Genomic DNA, 16,753 nt, shown 5'->3' on the forward strand with positions numbered 1-16,753 from the left:
TAAAAAGCTATGAGGGGATTATCAGCGCGTTCTTTCCTTTACACAATATTCGGATTAAATTATTTTGCTTTATGACAACATATATAATTTCCCTAATATATGAAGCCTAACAAGTACAAATGCTAGTTCGTATGATACATTATTTCACGTTGTCCCTTGAACTGGTCTATGAGTCGCTCCGCATTATAGCTAGTTCGGCTAAATGTTTAGATGTGGCAGTTAGAAAGCTAATATTAGTAAACTTTGCTTAGAAAATAGTTCGCCCTTATTTCAAATAATGGTTAAAATTGCTGTATTGAGAAGCGAAAGCAAGACTCAGAGTTAATAAAATTCCATATCAAATTAAATACTCATAAATACTATTATTATGTAATGCTCTGTTTTTCTAACATCAATACTATTTATAAACTTGAACATACTCATTTCTGTCCACTGATAAGCCATAAATCTCACAAGGTTGGTCGTTATTATTGTATTGTGCAGCGCAAAAAAACACTGAGAAGCAACAAACTTTTCTTCTACTAATAAACACTTTTAGTGGCCAGATATCTGACTCCAGTTTAATTGTATGCTAATTGCTATCAAAATATACATGCCGCTAACCCTCGTATATTTTTATTGACTTAATTCACGTCAGGGGGTAGTGGAATAATATAAACCAAATACGCGAATGAATTCCGATTACGTATAATCTATACACTCACTGATTCAGACAGACAATCAATGAAACAAGTGAGGGAAATGAAACCAAGTGGTGCGAAGAGGAGAAGGCAACTGAGCCAACTCCTTTTCATTAAGCGTGACTCAATATTTGTATTCACACAAAAACATGTGACAGATACGAGATGAATAAGATAGGCAAATAACGCACGTACGACCATATAAAAACAGTCAGGGTTGATGAGCGAATAAGTGAAAAGGCCATGATGTGGCTTGAGAAGAATGAATGAGTTGATCTATCCAGAAGCTAAAATAATCTATATGGGCTTGACATAGTACTAGCCACCACACATTGTGCGTTTAGTTACTTGGTAGTTGTGTCATAATTTTGAGGAACATCACACATCTGTACTTGAAATGTTGCCAGACGAAGTGGGTTCCAGTTACAATTATTCCACTTCTCATTGTTATTGTCGACCGGGTAACCCCGGTGTCCTCAGAACTTCGACGGTATCCCATCAATTACAAACAGGAATAGACTTTTTCTTTGACATATCTAGTTGTAACCTGGTAGACGTCCAGGTATTCAGTTGATAGAGTAGAAAGAGTTTGGTATCGCAAAAGGATGAGTAAGATGATCAATGGGTAAGGCATATTGCCACTAGAGGAGTAACATTGCAATTTTCAACATGATTTTCGACACTCAATAATGTATAAACTTAACAGCCACATAATGAAATATATTTTCGGCTGAGTAAAAGTTAAATCTTATTAAGAAGCACCATAACTGAACTGATATACTAACGTCTCCCACAAGATGACATCAAGGTAAGTAAGAAGGAAGTTGATGATGATTGAGCGAAAATGCATATCTGAATTGTAAGCAGCAGGATGGTAACGTATTACCTTTTAGTTGGGTAATTGGATCAAGAGATTCATACTGCGGCAGGCTTATACGTAATCGGGTGAGAGTGCTTGGCCTATTGACTTCAGTTAGTGATGTACATAGTAATAATAACCTAGTCAACATCAGTGTCTAATCGATATGAAGCTGTGTACTTTGGGGAATTGTTTGCTACTTGATTCTTGTCCTAAGGAATATCAGGCCTTTCAACTCATCTTCAAGATTGAAGTAAATGCCCATCTTTTTCCTTCTATCGTTTGATAGTTTTTCGACTGATGCGTTTGCTTGTTTGAACTTACTAAATGCTGACCTATGACCTACACATTGTAAAGCACTTATGTGACTTCTGAATCTCAATATCGCTCTTGTCGATTAGTAATGGGCTTGTTACTACTTAGATGGTGCATCATCCTCATTTCAGTGATAGTCGCAAACTCACAAGAGCCATTTGACACAAGATGGGTTTCAAGTGAATGCGTAGATATAAACGGGAAACCACAGATGTGTTATCCTCCATTTACTAGCGTTGCTGCTGACAGAAAAGTTACAGCAACCAACACATGCGGAGAAAGAGGAAGGCAAAAGTATTGCATACACATGTCAAATTCTGGAATGGCTAGCAGGTGTCAATACTGCGACGCTCGCAATCCAGATGAGAGTCATCCACCGGAGTATATGACAGATAAAAATCCTAATAACTGGTGGCAATCAGAAACTATGGCAGATAATAAACTTCTGCATTTCAGGGACTCTGTGAATCTTACGATAGATCTTGGTAAGCAGTGTTGTTTTTTATCGGACATAAACATCAAAATTTAATTTTCAATTTGTTGATTTTTTTGGCGAGACTATAATTCATGGACCAACCAATCACAAATTATTTACCAGAACACGTAATATTAACACCTTTTGGTTGGTGTATTCAAAGTGAGGTTGAATCTTTACAGCGTTATAAACTAAAAAGATTAATATAGGTCGAAAGACCTCCTATCCCTCCTACTGCAGACTGAAGTGTTAAGATAGATCTTGGAATTTAGTGTGAAATTCATTCATTCATTTGGCTCAATACCATTTCAGCTATATAGCCGATGCCACATCATGGTGAAAACATCGAATATAATCCTTAATCCTAACATTCAACTGTAAATCTCGATCTTAATTCCTCACACTAATATATAACCCTCATTAAATGAGGATAAGTTGAGAGAAAACTTCAAAATCAGTTTAGCGTTGTTCAAAGGTCGCCCGTAAATTATAATTTTACAGGTTATGTGCTTTGTAATAGGAATCTGACTAATACTTATCATGACCTCTGTCGAATGATTGGAGATCCACTCTGGTCAGACGGGAATGCTGTAAACAACAGCTAACGTCAAAGTCACAGCTCGCGGTTAGCACCTAACATGGACTACCCCTTCGTCGCATCAAGGTACTATGGACAATTTGAAGACCGTACAACATAAAGGAGGTTATTACAGAAACATATTAGTTAAAGTAGGTACAAGCAAAAGTGTGACTACCACCGAATGGGCCAGTCCATGGTGTACAATTAACTGGTGCCCGTTGGTTGTCCTTGACTTTGACAGGGATCGATGACCTGCATGATATTCAGTGACCCGACTGCAGGATGATTTGGCTAGGGCTCAGTGACATTTCATTGGTCCTACAATCAAATGCATATCCATGATAAACCGTCAGAGCACTTATTTTGAAGAGATTTAAAGCATTTTATGCTATTTTTCCTGTAAAGTGATAGGCTACCAAGACATCTAATTACTTAGTTTAAGTAGCAATAGACGAGGATGTTGCTGCAACACGTTCACGCACTGGAAGATGATGAGTCTTTCGATTTTTATTTAATTGTTCTACATAGTCAGTCGCTTCTATTAAATTTTTATTAAGGGTTGACTGAAGGAGTTTATAGAGTGATACAAATAAATCAATTACTAGTACTAGATAGAGTGCATCTAGACTTGTTCTAACTTGCTAAGCATTTATTGCCGGGTTTACAGTTGCCACATATCGTAACTGGTTTGTTTTTGACTTAAACATCGTTCACCTTCACCTTTTTTCCTTTTTCTCACACCGAAATAAACAGTATATTGCGGACATTTAGATCACTTATATTTGTAAAAGCTGACGTTCTTATCAAAATCGCTTATCACCTTATTCCAGTTGCCTCAAAATACCGTCTACAGGGCTTCAACCATATCATCAATTCCCATTCTCACCCAAATATGCGGTTCTTTCCCAATCACAATGTGTTTTAGATAGTAACAGCGGGAAAATATGTTCGGCAATTTTATTCAAAGTCAAATTCTTGTTTAAACCAAGTTTGTCACAACAACTGATTGTTTAACATGTAGATAACGGTTCAGTGACACATTCTATTTCATAAAGAATGGAGTCTTTGATAAATATTCATTCTCCACTAAGGGCGTGTGTCTTTTCGAATTTATATAAAAAGCCAGCTAATTGTTAGACGGGTAGGTTTAACGGGCGTCTACCCTCATTTGCTACGGAACATTCAGTTAGATGTAGGGTAAGGTACGTATTAAAAAAAACTAGGAAGAAGGTAGGACAGACTGTTGAAGTCTGGTGTTACACGTTTTGACTGAAGTCTGGAACGTTACCCAGAATTTGCTAACACTAGTGAAACATAGAAATAAACAGATGAGTAGCTTATATTATCGATTCCGCTTTAATATTTCAGTTTTATATAACAAGGCAACTTTTGACTAAGACGCCTATTTCAATATTTGTTATAAAATTGCATTATATTCGTTTTGTTTTTTGAACCAAACATATTCTCCCATTCACTTAAGCAGTGTTCGGAGGAAAGAATTAGCCCCAAGTTACTCATGAGAGGGTATCGAAAAATATTTTATCGGATTGGTTAATTACAAAGTTCATCTATGAGAATAAATAATAAATTGGCTTAGTTACATAAAAAATAATTTTGATTGATCAAACGGTAAGCTAATTGATAGAACATTACATTTTAGGCAAAACTTGGTCTACAAAAACAATAAAATTTAGTACTCAGTGCTTTAATAAAGTATACGGTTCCTAACGGATGGAGGCTTCACAAAATCTTAGTTTCAATAAACACATTTCTTTTTACATAAATGGTTTACTGAATCCAGTGGGCATGCAACATAATGTATTTTTAGTCATTTACGTTATGCAGCAGTACAACTTAATATCTACCCCAAGTTTCAAATAATAACTATTTTTAATCAAACCTTTATGTAGTTGAGTAGGTAAATAATTCGTTTAAATGAAAATCTGTGTCTTTAATCGATTTTTATTTGACTTTTAAGTTTGATTCACACGAGGTATTCTTTAAATATAAAGAATAAGAATATAAAATACTTTGTTTGCTCGTTGTTTGTTCAACACAAGTCATAAGCTTATTAAGCTCCTCAGGCAAAAGGTATGTGAGAAGTAAAGGTACTAAGAATTATCACTTAATGTATTACATAGTTTTGTTTCTGAATAGAATAACATATTCTCAAGTGAAATTACGTTATGAAACGGCTCATATATTCTTATATTGACATGTGATCCCATGTGTGTGTATCAACCTTTAAATCGCAAATTAACAGTGGAACTATATGGTCTAAAAATGGTGCCAATGGATTAAAGGATGAAATATAAATCAGAGAATTATGGCTATGTTGCTTTAATAAACCGTGATTACTGAAAATCTAAGGCTTCAAAAACTCCGCCTATAAGGAGTGCCCGTATGTTATAAATTATTTATTCACTGCTCCTCCGTTATCCGCGGATCTGTATACAGTTTTAGTCACTGCCAGTCATTTGCATCAATAGGTTCAATTGTATGGAAGATCTCGATAAAGTTTGCACAAATAATAAAACTTCTAGCAAATGTACATGGTATATTTTCATTTTCCATCAAACTATATTGTAAGTCTCAGATACTGTAAACATCATCCTGATTAACAACTCTCCAGATGTTTAACTTCTGTGTAAAACCCAAAGAAAACCGGAAACTGAGTGAGTCTGTCATTTATCGACCCAAAGTTTTGGAATTCATATCCAGAACAGAATTCGAAATTCAGCGCTTTGAACACTATAAAATAAACTATTCGATCAAATTATTCCATTTAAACAGAAAATATTTCTGTAATTTTATCATACATCAAAAAACTATGTCTGATACATAAACGGATTGAAGTCAAATTACTTTGTCAAAGGTAGTAATATATACAACTATTTAAAGATGTTTTTATTCTCCACTATGTCATATAAATTCTGTAATAATGTTATCCTGTAGTAATGCTTTTGACTTTAAAACCTTACACAAAGTAAAGATTTCGAAATAAAAGGTGATTGTCTTGATTTCCTCAACTATTTAATATGGAATTAACCTAAGTAACATTTTCAATGATTGCCCTAGCCGACAGTTAGTAAGATATGTACTCTGAGTAAAACGTTTAGATGTACCTAGTCAAGCATTATCAAAAATGAATTTGTACATCTAGTATATGGCCTAATATTTATTAGTTTACGGATACGTTTTGAACGAATCAAAATACGAATAAAATTCTCTATAGAAGAGCAAGCAGTACGTTAAGTTAATCGGATATCTTATTGGTTTGGTACAAATAACAAATTTTCTCACATGTTTAATGAGTAATTGATCAGATTATGTAAGAATTTAAAATCGATTACCATTGAATTAGTAATAACACCCAATAGTATGACTCTCTTATATATACAGATAAAGCGTATTATGATATTCATGTATGTCCCGTTTATTGATAATCCAAAACGCTGAGGGCTTTACATTTGAATTAAGTAAGATTAACGACTGTCCGATTGAAGAAACCTGGATTTAGAGTTATGCTGATCCGCTGATTAATTTTGGTCAAATAATCTTTTGAGATGGTCACTAAGGTCACAAAATTTTACTTAGGATATCTTTTGTTTGATAAACGTCTTATATGAAGAGATAAAAATATCAAAGTTATAGTGCTGTTTTCATCAGTAGCAATAATTATTTTATATTTTATTTGACATATTTGTATAATATTCAGATATTTAGGTAATAACCTCTTCTATCAAATTATAGCTATCATTCTGACATAATGGTTGCAACAAACATGAACTGAAAGATTGTAAGGAAAGATGGATAGTGGCTAGCAGTAGAATCCAGTACGCGCGTTTCGTCCTGTTTGGGACTCGTCAGCTGGATACACCCACATCTCAGAGTTGATGTTCACTCTGGGACTTGAACCCAGTACTATTCACTTCAAACGCCATCGCGTTATCCACTCAGCTACTGAGTCCTGATAACCACTTGCTTGTGCAATGGGATGAAGTTTAAATTCACTTGGTATTACTTGTTTGGATCTTCCCATTGATGTTTAGGACTGAAAGAGTTTCAATTTAAACACCAATGATTCTAGGGAGGTAGTCATTATTTGTGATACAGAACGTTTATAAAACACAACTTAAAACATGGTTATTATGAGTTTACTTTTGTGTAATTCATTTTGTAGAATAAAATGATTTGTTTTATCATGAACCGAATAATCTGTAAAATATCACTTTGCTTTAGATAAATTATGGGGTATTCAAGTTTTTAACGTTCAAGCTGTATATTTTTAGAGGTCATTACATCATTGAACATTAGATTTAAGTACAGGCATAAATCGGTCAAACCACCTTTGCGTACTTTTAGATACCCATCAGAAGAGTTTAAACGCTATCTTAAAATGTTTGATACACAGAATATTTGAATATAATTAAACTGGTTTCATCGTTAAAGAAGTTTCACTTTAATGGACTATTTCATCTGAGACTGCTTTGTCAATGATAATTTAATGGTTTACTTGAGTATATGTCATTAGGATCGATTTAAATAAGATTTTATCATTCAAGCACAAAATATGAGTTTAAATTAATCTACTCAATAATTATCAAAACCTGATCTTGATTAAGGTGTATCACAATTCAGTTTATATTGTATGAAATGCATTAATGTTTGATAATCAGGATTTGTTTGAAACTCTTGATAGAAATAGAGAGTGATGTTTGTTTGGTAAATAACGGTACTTTTATCTTAAAAGACTTTATTCATATTATTGGCTTTAGTAGTGAAGAACAATTACAACTGACGATGTAAAGCTTTTGCTATGAATTTTAACGTTATGAATACCATAAACATTTTTTAATCTATAGCTGTGCTACTTTGAAAATTAAGTTAGCAATCCCTTAGTTATAAACCATTATTAGGTTCAACTAAGAGTTAGTTGCTATGTCGTGATGGATAGTCGAAATCTTTAATTACAAATAACAAACTTAACTGTCCTAAAGAAACACAAAAAGACCTTTTAGTTCCGAAACAGTTGCTTCAAAACTATTCAACTTAAATTTGATGGGTAAAGAATCGATCCCTTTGATCATCTGGTTTTGCTATGTTATTCGGGGTGTGGTTCCTTAAAAAAACCACCTACTCCGCTTTGGGTGCTCGGACAGTATTCCAGCCCTCATACAAATCGGATGATTTATGTGGCGCATATCTGTTTGGCACCTCTATCTTTTTTCTCTTTTCAAATTTATTTCACTGGATTATATTCCTTGAATAACATCTTCAAACCCTAATCTTCCACTTTAATGCTTATACTCTTACTACTTCTACCACCATGGGATTTGAATCGACAACTACATCTCTGTGCTAATTTAGTATGGCAACTCGAACTGATGTACGTACGTACGAAGTTCTACGTTGTGACTAACTGACCTTGTACCAATGTTGATTGATTGATTGAACGACTGTCTTGTTCATTTGAAACCCAGTTCATCAAAGGTACATTCAGACTGCATGTACTAGTAAACTATATTAGTTATTTTTTTCTTAATCACAGATATATTATTATCTGTTGTTGATAAACAGTAACACTCTCACCTTCCTTTATATCTATATACATTATATATACAAATGATACATTGAATTTATTACATGTAATGACATTTTTAATAAGAATAATTACCACCGATGAATAAATATTCAATCGTTACTTTATTCCATTAATCTATCCATAACGAAATATATACAAAACTCCTAGAATGACAGTTATCATGTGTATAACAGTGATTGATTTCTTAATGTAATATACAAGATTCTAATGAAAAAACTTGACCTATGGAATTCAACCATGTCAGTTATAATCCGGTTACTAAATGAAAATAACAAAAGATGGTTGTACAGTTAGATGAATTGATTAAAGGTAGATAATGTAAACTTTTAGGTGTTATATGTCTAGAGATTTGCTGGCTTTTGATTGTAGTTTCGGAATTTCGATAAATTTGTGATTGAATTTACGTATATGACTGTTGATGTACACTAATGTCAGTCAAGACATCAAAGCATAACTGAATAGCCGATGACATCATTTTAAGGCGGTAAAAAGATTCCGAATCAAACTGTTTAGCTTGTAGAGAATAACATGAAAAAAAGAATCTTACTTAAGCCTGTTACTCCTTGTGGAGCATAAGCCATTGACTAGGAGTCGACCTGAGCGATAAATATTCTCTATCGTTTTATTTATTATTTATTTTCAGTATTTATGCGTATATAATTCATCATTAGGACTGAATCAATTAATAATTATACTAAGACACAAGTACGAGCTATCAACTAGTCTCAAGCAAAAAACCTCACGTTTACAATAATATCATTGATCACCAATTAACTGGAACATTCAGTTTTTCGATATCTAGAGACTGTAGAAACGCAAAGAGATACAGTCTTAATGTTAGTTTTGTATACAAAAGTATTTCGTAACCATCATTGTAGTTATCATATATTTTTTATGGTAACTAAATAAGTCTTCACAGTTTTTAAGAATTTTAATACTGTTGTAGTGAACGAAAACACAAGCAGAGACAAACGAATGTATTTGAACACAAAATTACAGAATATCTTAGTAAAATCTGAGAATCATACAGTAAATAACTCATTTGCGAAATGTCAATCAATCGTCTCAGACTTCATTGTCCCTTCATTCCCACACCAATCATTCTTTGTTTTCGTTCTCATTTCTTTGATCTTCTTAACCTTCTGTATCCAGGCATTTCACTTTTGATTGATGATACATACTACTTAGATCTGTCAACATCAGTAGCATACACTACACTATGAAATCACCTTAAGTTAGACGGTTTAAATTTTAAATGACCAAGACAATGTATCATCGTGGGAAATTATATTGCAAGAAAAATAAACAGATTAAAACGTGAGAAAGCGATTCATCATTTAATAGTATGATCAGATAACAAATCTATATCTACATTAGTAATATTAAATGTTCAAATATATATGGACAAATATTAACATGTTCAGAATGAGATATTTAACTGAATAACTAATCTTAACATTCGAGACATTTGGTGACAATACAACCAGTTTACATAAATGTTTAGTTTTTTTTTCTAAAATTCTGAATAGCTGATTATTCACTAGAGTAGTCCGGTATATTAATTTTGACTGACAAATTAATGGATTCATTTGTAAAGCTAAAATTTTTGAGGATGGAAGAAAAACAAAACAAAGGAATGTCATTATTTATTATGTTTTATTAACTAATTCCCTCCATAATCTGTTATCTTTATTATACTGTTAAAAGTTAAACTAAATTTCAAATATCGATAATTGTCTTAACATATATGCTTACTTACATACGCCTGTTACTCCCAATGGAGCATAGTCCTCCGACTAGCCTTCTCCAACCCACTTTGACCTGGGCCTTCCTTTGTAATTCTACCCAAATTTTTTTAATTCTTCTTATGTCTGTCTCCATTTCTCGGCGTAATGTGTTTTTTGGTATTCCTCTTCTCCTTTGATCTTCAGGATTCCACGTGAGGGCTTGCCTTGTGATTCACTTTAGTGCCTTCCTCAATATGTGTCCTATACACTTCCAACACTTCTTCCTGATTTCCTCCTCCACTGAAATCTCGTTTGTTCTCTCTCACAGTAGAATGTTACTGATAATGTCTGGCCAACGAATCTGTAGTATTTTGCGTAGACAACTGTATCTTCTGGATGATGGCCTTCATAGTTCTCCACGTTTCTGTCAGAAAAAATTATTCAACATATATGCTGAAGAAGTTTTTCTCCAGTGTGATAGATAATTTCATTAAATCAAAAAAATGATTTTAATCCCTGTAGTATTTTAAACAGAATGTCATATGGCGCAAGACTTGATATAAATGATACTGGTCAACACTCAGTGATCAATCAATTGTAAATAAGAGCCTTACCTACAGATCAATGAGTTAACACTTTGACGGTGTTTTATTTTCTTCAAAATTCATGTCATAAGTTACAGATATTTTTATACGCTTTTCAAAGTTCCCATTTGTTTACCAGTTTGTCTATTGTGTCTTGTAAGAAAATATCAGTAAATCTAAGAGAATATATGAACTGAAGTCAGGGTCAAACTATCGATCCAGGAATTACTCATCGCATCACCCTTTATATATCAAAAAGTTAGGGACTATTTTCATCCACATTTCTATTTATCTTTAGCCACAGAATAGTTTATCAAAATCAATGGTAATTCATACTTTTTTTATCTCAACTGTTCAGTACTTGAAATAATTGATATAATACATTAACTACTGATTATAGTCCATCTTTAGTTCAAACGTTCTATTGTATAGATTGGTAAAGTTTGTTTTAAAGATGTTAGCTTTTGTTTAATATATCCCAATAAATGAATATACGGTTTATTTAGCATGTGCATTTACTTCCTATTTAAAACTTTAGGTACTCAATTTCATGTCAATTATGTGTATTTACAATTTAAATCACCTCGTCCACATGCTATGGTTATACATAAACGATTTGATGATAATTCTGAATGGACACCATGGGCATATTTTTCGAGTAATTGTTATACATATTTTGGTATGGTCTATAGTCCAAGACCTGTATTTAATAAACCGGATGAATTGATATGTTATGAAGAATATTCAACATTACAACCATTATATGAAGGGGAAGTCATTTTCTCTGTTATAAATGGACGTCCAAACTATGATAGATTTTTCAATGATGTAGATTTACAGGTAAGTTGTGTCCTGTATTTTTTAAAGTATAAAATAATATTTATATTGATGTTAGATTAGGAAGTCGGTATTGTTTCAGACTTAGAATTTCTATGGTACCAGATTCTTACAGTGCTGTCAGAATCCGAATAATCACTGTGACATTAGCAGTGAAGTTTATGATTTGATTTGCCGATACATCTAATTGATTGACATCGTTTTGACGATTGATATTTCAGATTAAATAAATTGGTTAGTGCTATTTTAGATTTCAAAGGCGTACACATGTAAGTTGTTATACTTTGCAACAGTAAAAAGACATAACTGAGAACAAAAGAATTAGATCTTATGGGTGATCTGATTCTTCGCTAAATATCATCGCGTTTCAGAGTACGAGGTGATTTCTACACGTAATATGTTACTTGTGGCCACAGTCAGTGTTGGTCGTTCAATTGTAAGTAACTAAAGGTAAATATTTTAGGAAGAATATTCATCATAGCTAAGATCAATATTTGGGTTATAAGTTTTTAATAGTCACTTTTGAACAAAGTAAAACACTGATGTATTTGAAACACAGTCTTCACGACTTTATCCGATTCCCTAATATTGCCTTACTGATAAATTATGATAACAGGTTTTATCTATCACGAGAGTAAAAAAGGCTAGAACAACGGAATTTCTATTATATACAGAGAACTTAACGCTTCATGTGCCAAAGCATACTACTACTTACCTTTTTGAACAGTTTCTTAATAAATTTAGTAGAATAGATTTCAGTAAACCTGACTATACAGACAAGGAAGAATGATAAGATGTCATCAATCATCCACCTTCACTGATCAACAAGTGATATCAATAATAATCATATGTGCCTCAATCTTGTTAAGATATCCTGTTTGATAAGTTTTTTCTTAAGTTTATACATTTACCACAATAAATACAGAATTGATGATTATTCCTAAAAGTTGGTTTTGTTTATTATATCCATCATCAAACATGTTCACAAATTTCAAGGTCAGTCAGTCAGCTACAACTTAGGACCAGGCACATATTTGCATCGGTCCAAGTTGCCATACCTCGTTAGCAAAACAAGATGAATACCGGATTCATAGAAATAATTAATTTAGTGGTGGTAATAAATAAATGATAGGTTGTATAGTAAGAAAGACAGATATGGAGCAATTTTAATCTCAAGGTTTAAGGGAAGATAAAGAGTGTATACACCTACGCCATTGTGATCGATTCTGAGCCATGTCACCTAGAGTCTCCAACCATTGATTACGATAGTCACGTGGACCCCAACCAAGTAGCCTGCATCTGCCAAGGTAATCCCGACCGAATATTTTTTAACATTTATTAGAACTAAAATGTGTACTAAACTGATCATACTGACTCATCCGGAAAATGTCAGTAAAAAGCAGCGTCTTTTGTTTGCTTTACAGCTTAAATTATGTTCACTGATCATATCTTTATTTTCAGTAATGATTAAGGTGGGCTCGACTTTTCACTAGATAAGTAACATATCCTCAGAATCACCCTTGATAATAAGGGATTTGGAACTATGCTCAAATAGAACAATTCTTGATCTAATCTAATTAACTATCATTTAGTACAATATTCATTAATTTGACGTAACTCCAATGTGTTACACTTTATTACCATTTAAAACTATACTATATAATATGAAAAAGATTATGTATTTTAAGAAGAGGAAACTTTGAATTATAAATATGAGGTGAATTACAATGATAGAGCATTCTGCTCTGCTTGGTCATAACTATGTAATTAGTAATTTTGAAGAAAATGGTCTACATGGTTATAAAACTAAACAAAAATTACTCGATTAAATGAGAAAGCTCTCTTGTTTTAAGATAAATTTTCTTACATTTTAAGGTATTATCAATTAGTTCAGTTGGTATTGTTTGTTTGAATTTTCCCATTGATGTTAAAGGCTGCAATTGATCAGTCTCTTATTGGCATATGTGCATACTGTGCGTATGGCCTCCATATAGCCTTAGTTCATAAGCATTATAAGCGAAGACGGATAATAGCTAGCAGTGGAATCCAGGATGCGCGTTTCGTCCTATTTGGGACTCGTCAGTTGGATGTACCTGAATCTCAGAGTTGGTGTTCGCTCTGGGACTCGAACCCAGTACTATTCGCTTCAAACGCCATCGCGTTATCCACTAAGCTACTAAGTCGTGATAGCCACTTGCTTATGCAATTGGGTGAAGTTTAAATTCAGTTTTATACTATTTGTTTGAATCTTCCCATTGATCTTTAGGACTGCAGTTGTTTAGTCTCTTATATATCAACAAGGTACTAAAAAACATAACTTCTCTGTATTTTTCAGAACTTCAACTTTAGTTAAAAATTAAAATGATAATAATTTTATCAACATAATAAAATGCTCTTACTTAGTTTTACCAATAATTGGTGGATCACAGAAGTGACAAATTTCATACTTGTCTAGTCTTTTATTGCTGTTAGAATCTCATCTATCAAGTTGCAACACAGTCACTAGTTTCAGTGTCTTAAACTCAGGCGCACTATGTTAAGAAGTTATGTGGTTGAGGGTAGTTAGGAGGAAAGTCTATCAAACTGGGTGACATGTGTTCAACCCCACAGAGAGTACCAGTTTCATCAAGGCTGGAAATATACCTTGTTATCAAGTCCTAACCAACGCGAAATCTCAGTCAAGAGTTTCCTATTGTCAAAATTTACAACCTAAAAACTAAGCTTATATCATAAATTGTGAATGATACTAAATAGTTACAGAAATTAACCTCAAACTATTATGTTGGAATCTAGTATTGATTATTTTGGTTTCAGTTGCATGGTAATATCATAACTTCTCTATCAGTCAAAATGTTTGGCTCAAATTATATAAATCTGTAATCAGTTATTGAGCTGGATTAACATTAAATGAATAATCATACTTCAAAATGAAAAGCGAAACTATAGGTTGTTTTTATTCAGACCTAAAACTGGAAATCGATCATAATGGCGTCGGTATATACACTCTTTGTCTTCCCTTAAACTGGTTAGCGTTTTTTTAGCGAGTTAGCTTTTCTACGGGATGGGGTCGCTAACCCCATGCCCAACCCTCCTCCTTTACCCGGGCTTGGGACCGGCAGTAACTCTAGAAGAGCTACAGGCGGTGAGAGACTAAAATTGCTTTATATCTTTCTTTTTACCAACTATTTCTTTCTCCCAGTATTATATCCTTAAACACAATCTTTCTTTTGCGCATTACTACCACTGAAGTAACTACTTCTATGAATTTGGTGTTGATCTTGTTGTGCTAATGAGGTGTGACAACTTCGACTGATGCCTATATGTGCCTGGTCCTACGTTGTAGCTGACTGACTGAAAATTGGAAATTTATATTCATTTTTTTAATCATTTATTTTAACATTCATTCAATAGCGTTGGAGTACTGCCAGTCAAATTTTAATAGAACTAAAGAAAATGCATACATTTGGTGATGAACGTGGAGCTGAAAGAGACACTCTATTAACATATTATTTTGCTATACAAAAATTGACTGTAGGAGGAAGGTAAGTTCATATTTGTTTTGCGTAAGAAATCTAGACACGATGATTGTCTGAATTGATAACTAACAACTAACAGAGGTGTTAAGATGATCATTACCATCAGTTAAAACTAAGAAGGTTTCGTTTACCAACCTACTTTGTTGACTGAAAATTACGTTTATCAAGTTCCATCCCAACCTGGAAATTTAGCTTTGAACAGATTTTTATAAAAGCACTAACCACGTCATTAAGTCACTTTTCAATAAATACTATTGAAATGCTTTAAAACAGTAATTATCATTACATCAAATACTAGATTACTGATTAGGACGGTTGAAATAAATGAAACAACGTGAATTCTGAATATAGTCAGTAATCCTGTCAGGTAAGGGAACATATCCAAGTCATCATGGTCAATCACTACTATCTACTCAAGCTGGAATTGTAAACCATAAGATTTTAACTTCACCCCATTGAACAAGCTAGTGGCCATCTGAACTCAGTAGCTAAGTGGATAACTCGATAAAGTTTAAGGCGTACCGTGCTGAGTTCGAGTCCCAGAGTGAACATTAACTCTGGGATGGAGGTACATTCGGCTAACGAGTCCCAAATAGGATGGAACACGCATCCTGCATTTCACTGCTAATCACTATCCATGTCTACTCATAAGATTTTAGTTCAGTGATATATTGGTGGCAAGTTAATGGCTCTATCTAAAGTTTACCGTTTTGATTGCATGTAGAGTCAATGATATGCAATGTTATGAAATTTTAAACAGAACGATTATCCAGTGTTCCCCAATTTTTGATGATTCTTTGAAAAATTTCCATGCTTGACATAAATTACTTTCACATTGTGTAGATAATTTAGTTTATTAAAAGTTATAGGAAAATATACATTTCAATAAGCAGAAATTTTAAGTCATAAACGCGAACAGAATAAGTAATCAAGCCTACGTTTGACATAAAATAGGTGGAATGTAGCTAGCAGAGGAATCTAGGATACGCGTTCTGTCCTTTTTATTCTATTGATTCTCATCAGCTGTTCCTATAACCTGGAAACAAAAATATTAAAAACAAAACTATCTAATCCCAGCATTTCAAAATAAGCACAAGTCTCTAGTGATTGGTCATCAGGTCTACGATTTCATGTCTTTAACCTCAGGTTGTTCCAATTTACAGTGTAAACGAATGACAAACAGTTTTCCTCACTGATGTCTACTTCATCTATTCTTTTTACCAATAAATCATGAAATATTGAGTAACCTGAATGAAATACATCTTTTTTCGTCGATGTAACAAAAGCCAGAAGTAAACATCTGATAACAGCATAAATAGGATCTATGTAAAATCGATAACTTTACATGATGGGTTATGAGAACATAACGAAATAAAAATATCGTAAATAACTACTTCAGTAGGAAATAACTAGTAATTTTGATGTAGGTTTGTTCTCTGAGCTGGATAGTTTGGTCGTGGAGCTTTCATCGTCCTTCTGAACGACATCATCAGCACAAACTTCAGATAGAAGTGAAGTGTTTGAATTTCTCCACATGATGTCGTTCAGAAGGACG

General features: G+C 33.3%; 1 protein-coding gene and 1 non-coding gene across 2 annotated transcripts in view; one reads left to right on the top strand and one right to left on the bottom strand.

The window, feature by feature from the left end:
- Window positions 1–1,942: 1,942 nt before the first annotated feature.
- The window catches only part of Smp_163810 (putative laminin gamma-1 chain), a gene marked incomplete at both ends in the record, with an annotated part of 83,928 nt that continues 69,117 nt past the window's right edge, over window positions 1,943–16,753 (top strand). The window contains 3 exons of the mRNA XM_018790313.1: window positions 1,943–2,339; window positions 11,364–11,665; window positions 15,074–15,204. Coding sequence (XP_018655669.1) covers window positions 1,943–2,339; window positions 11,364–11,665; window positions 15,074–15,204 — 830 coding nt within the window. The remainder of the gene's footprint in view (window positions 2,340–11,363; window positions 11,666–15,073; window positions 15,205–16,753) is intronic.
- On the bottom strand, window positions 13,773–13,844 carry Smp_tRNA_01699_Pseudo_TTG.1.1. Its single transcript has one exon. It is a non-coding gene (tRNA).

The sequence above is a fragment of the Schistosoma mansoni genome, chromosome W, assembly GCF_000237925.1.
Source record: "Schistosoma mansoni strain Puerto Rico chromosome W, complete genome".
Taxonomy (NCBI): Eukaryota; Metazoa; Platyhelminthes; class Trematoda; order Strigeidida; family Schistosomatidae; genus Schistosoma; species Schistosoma mansoni.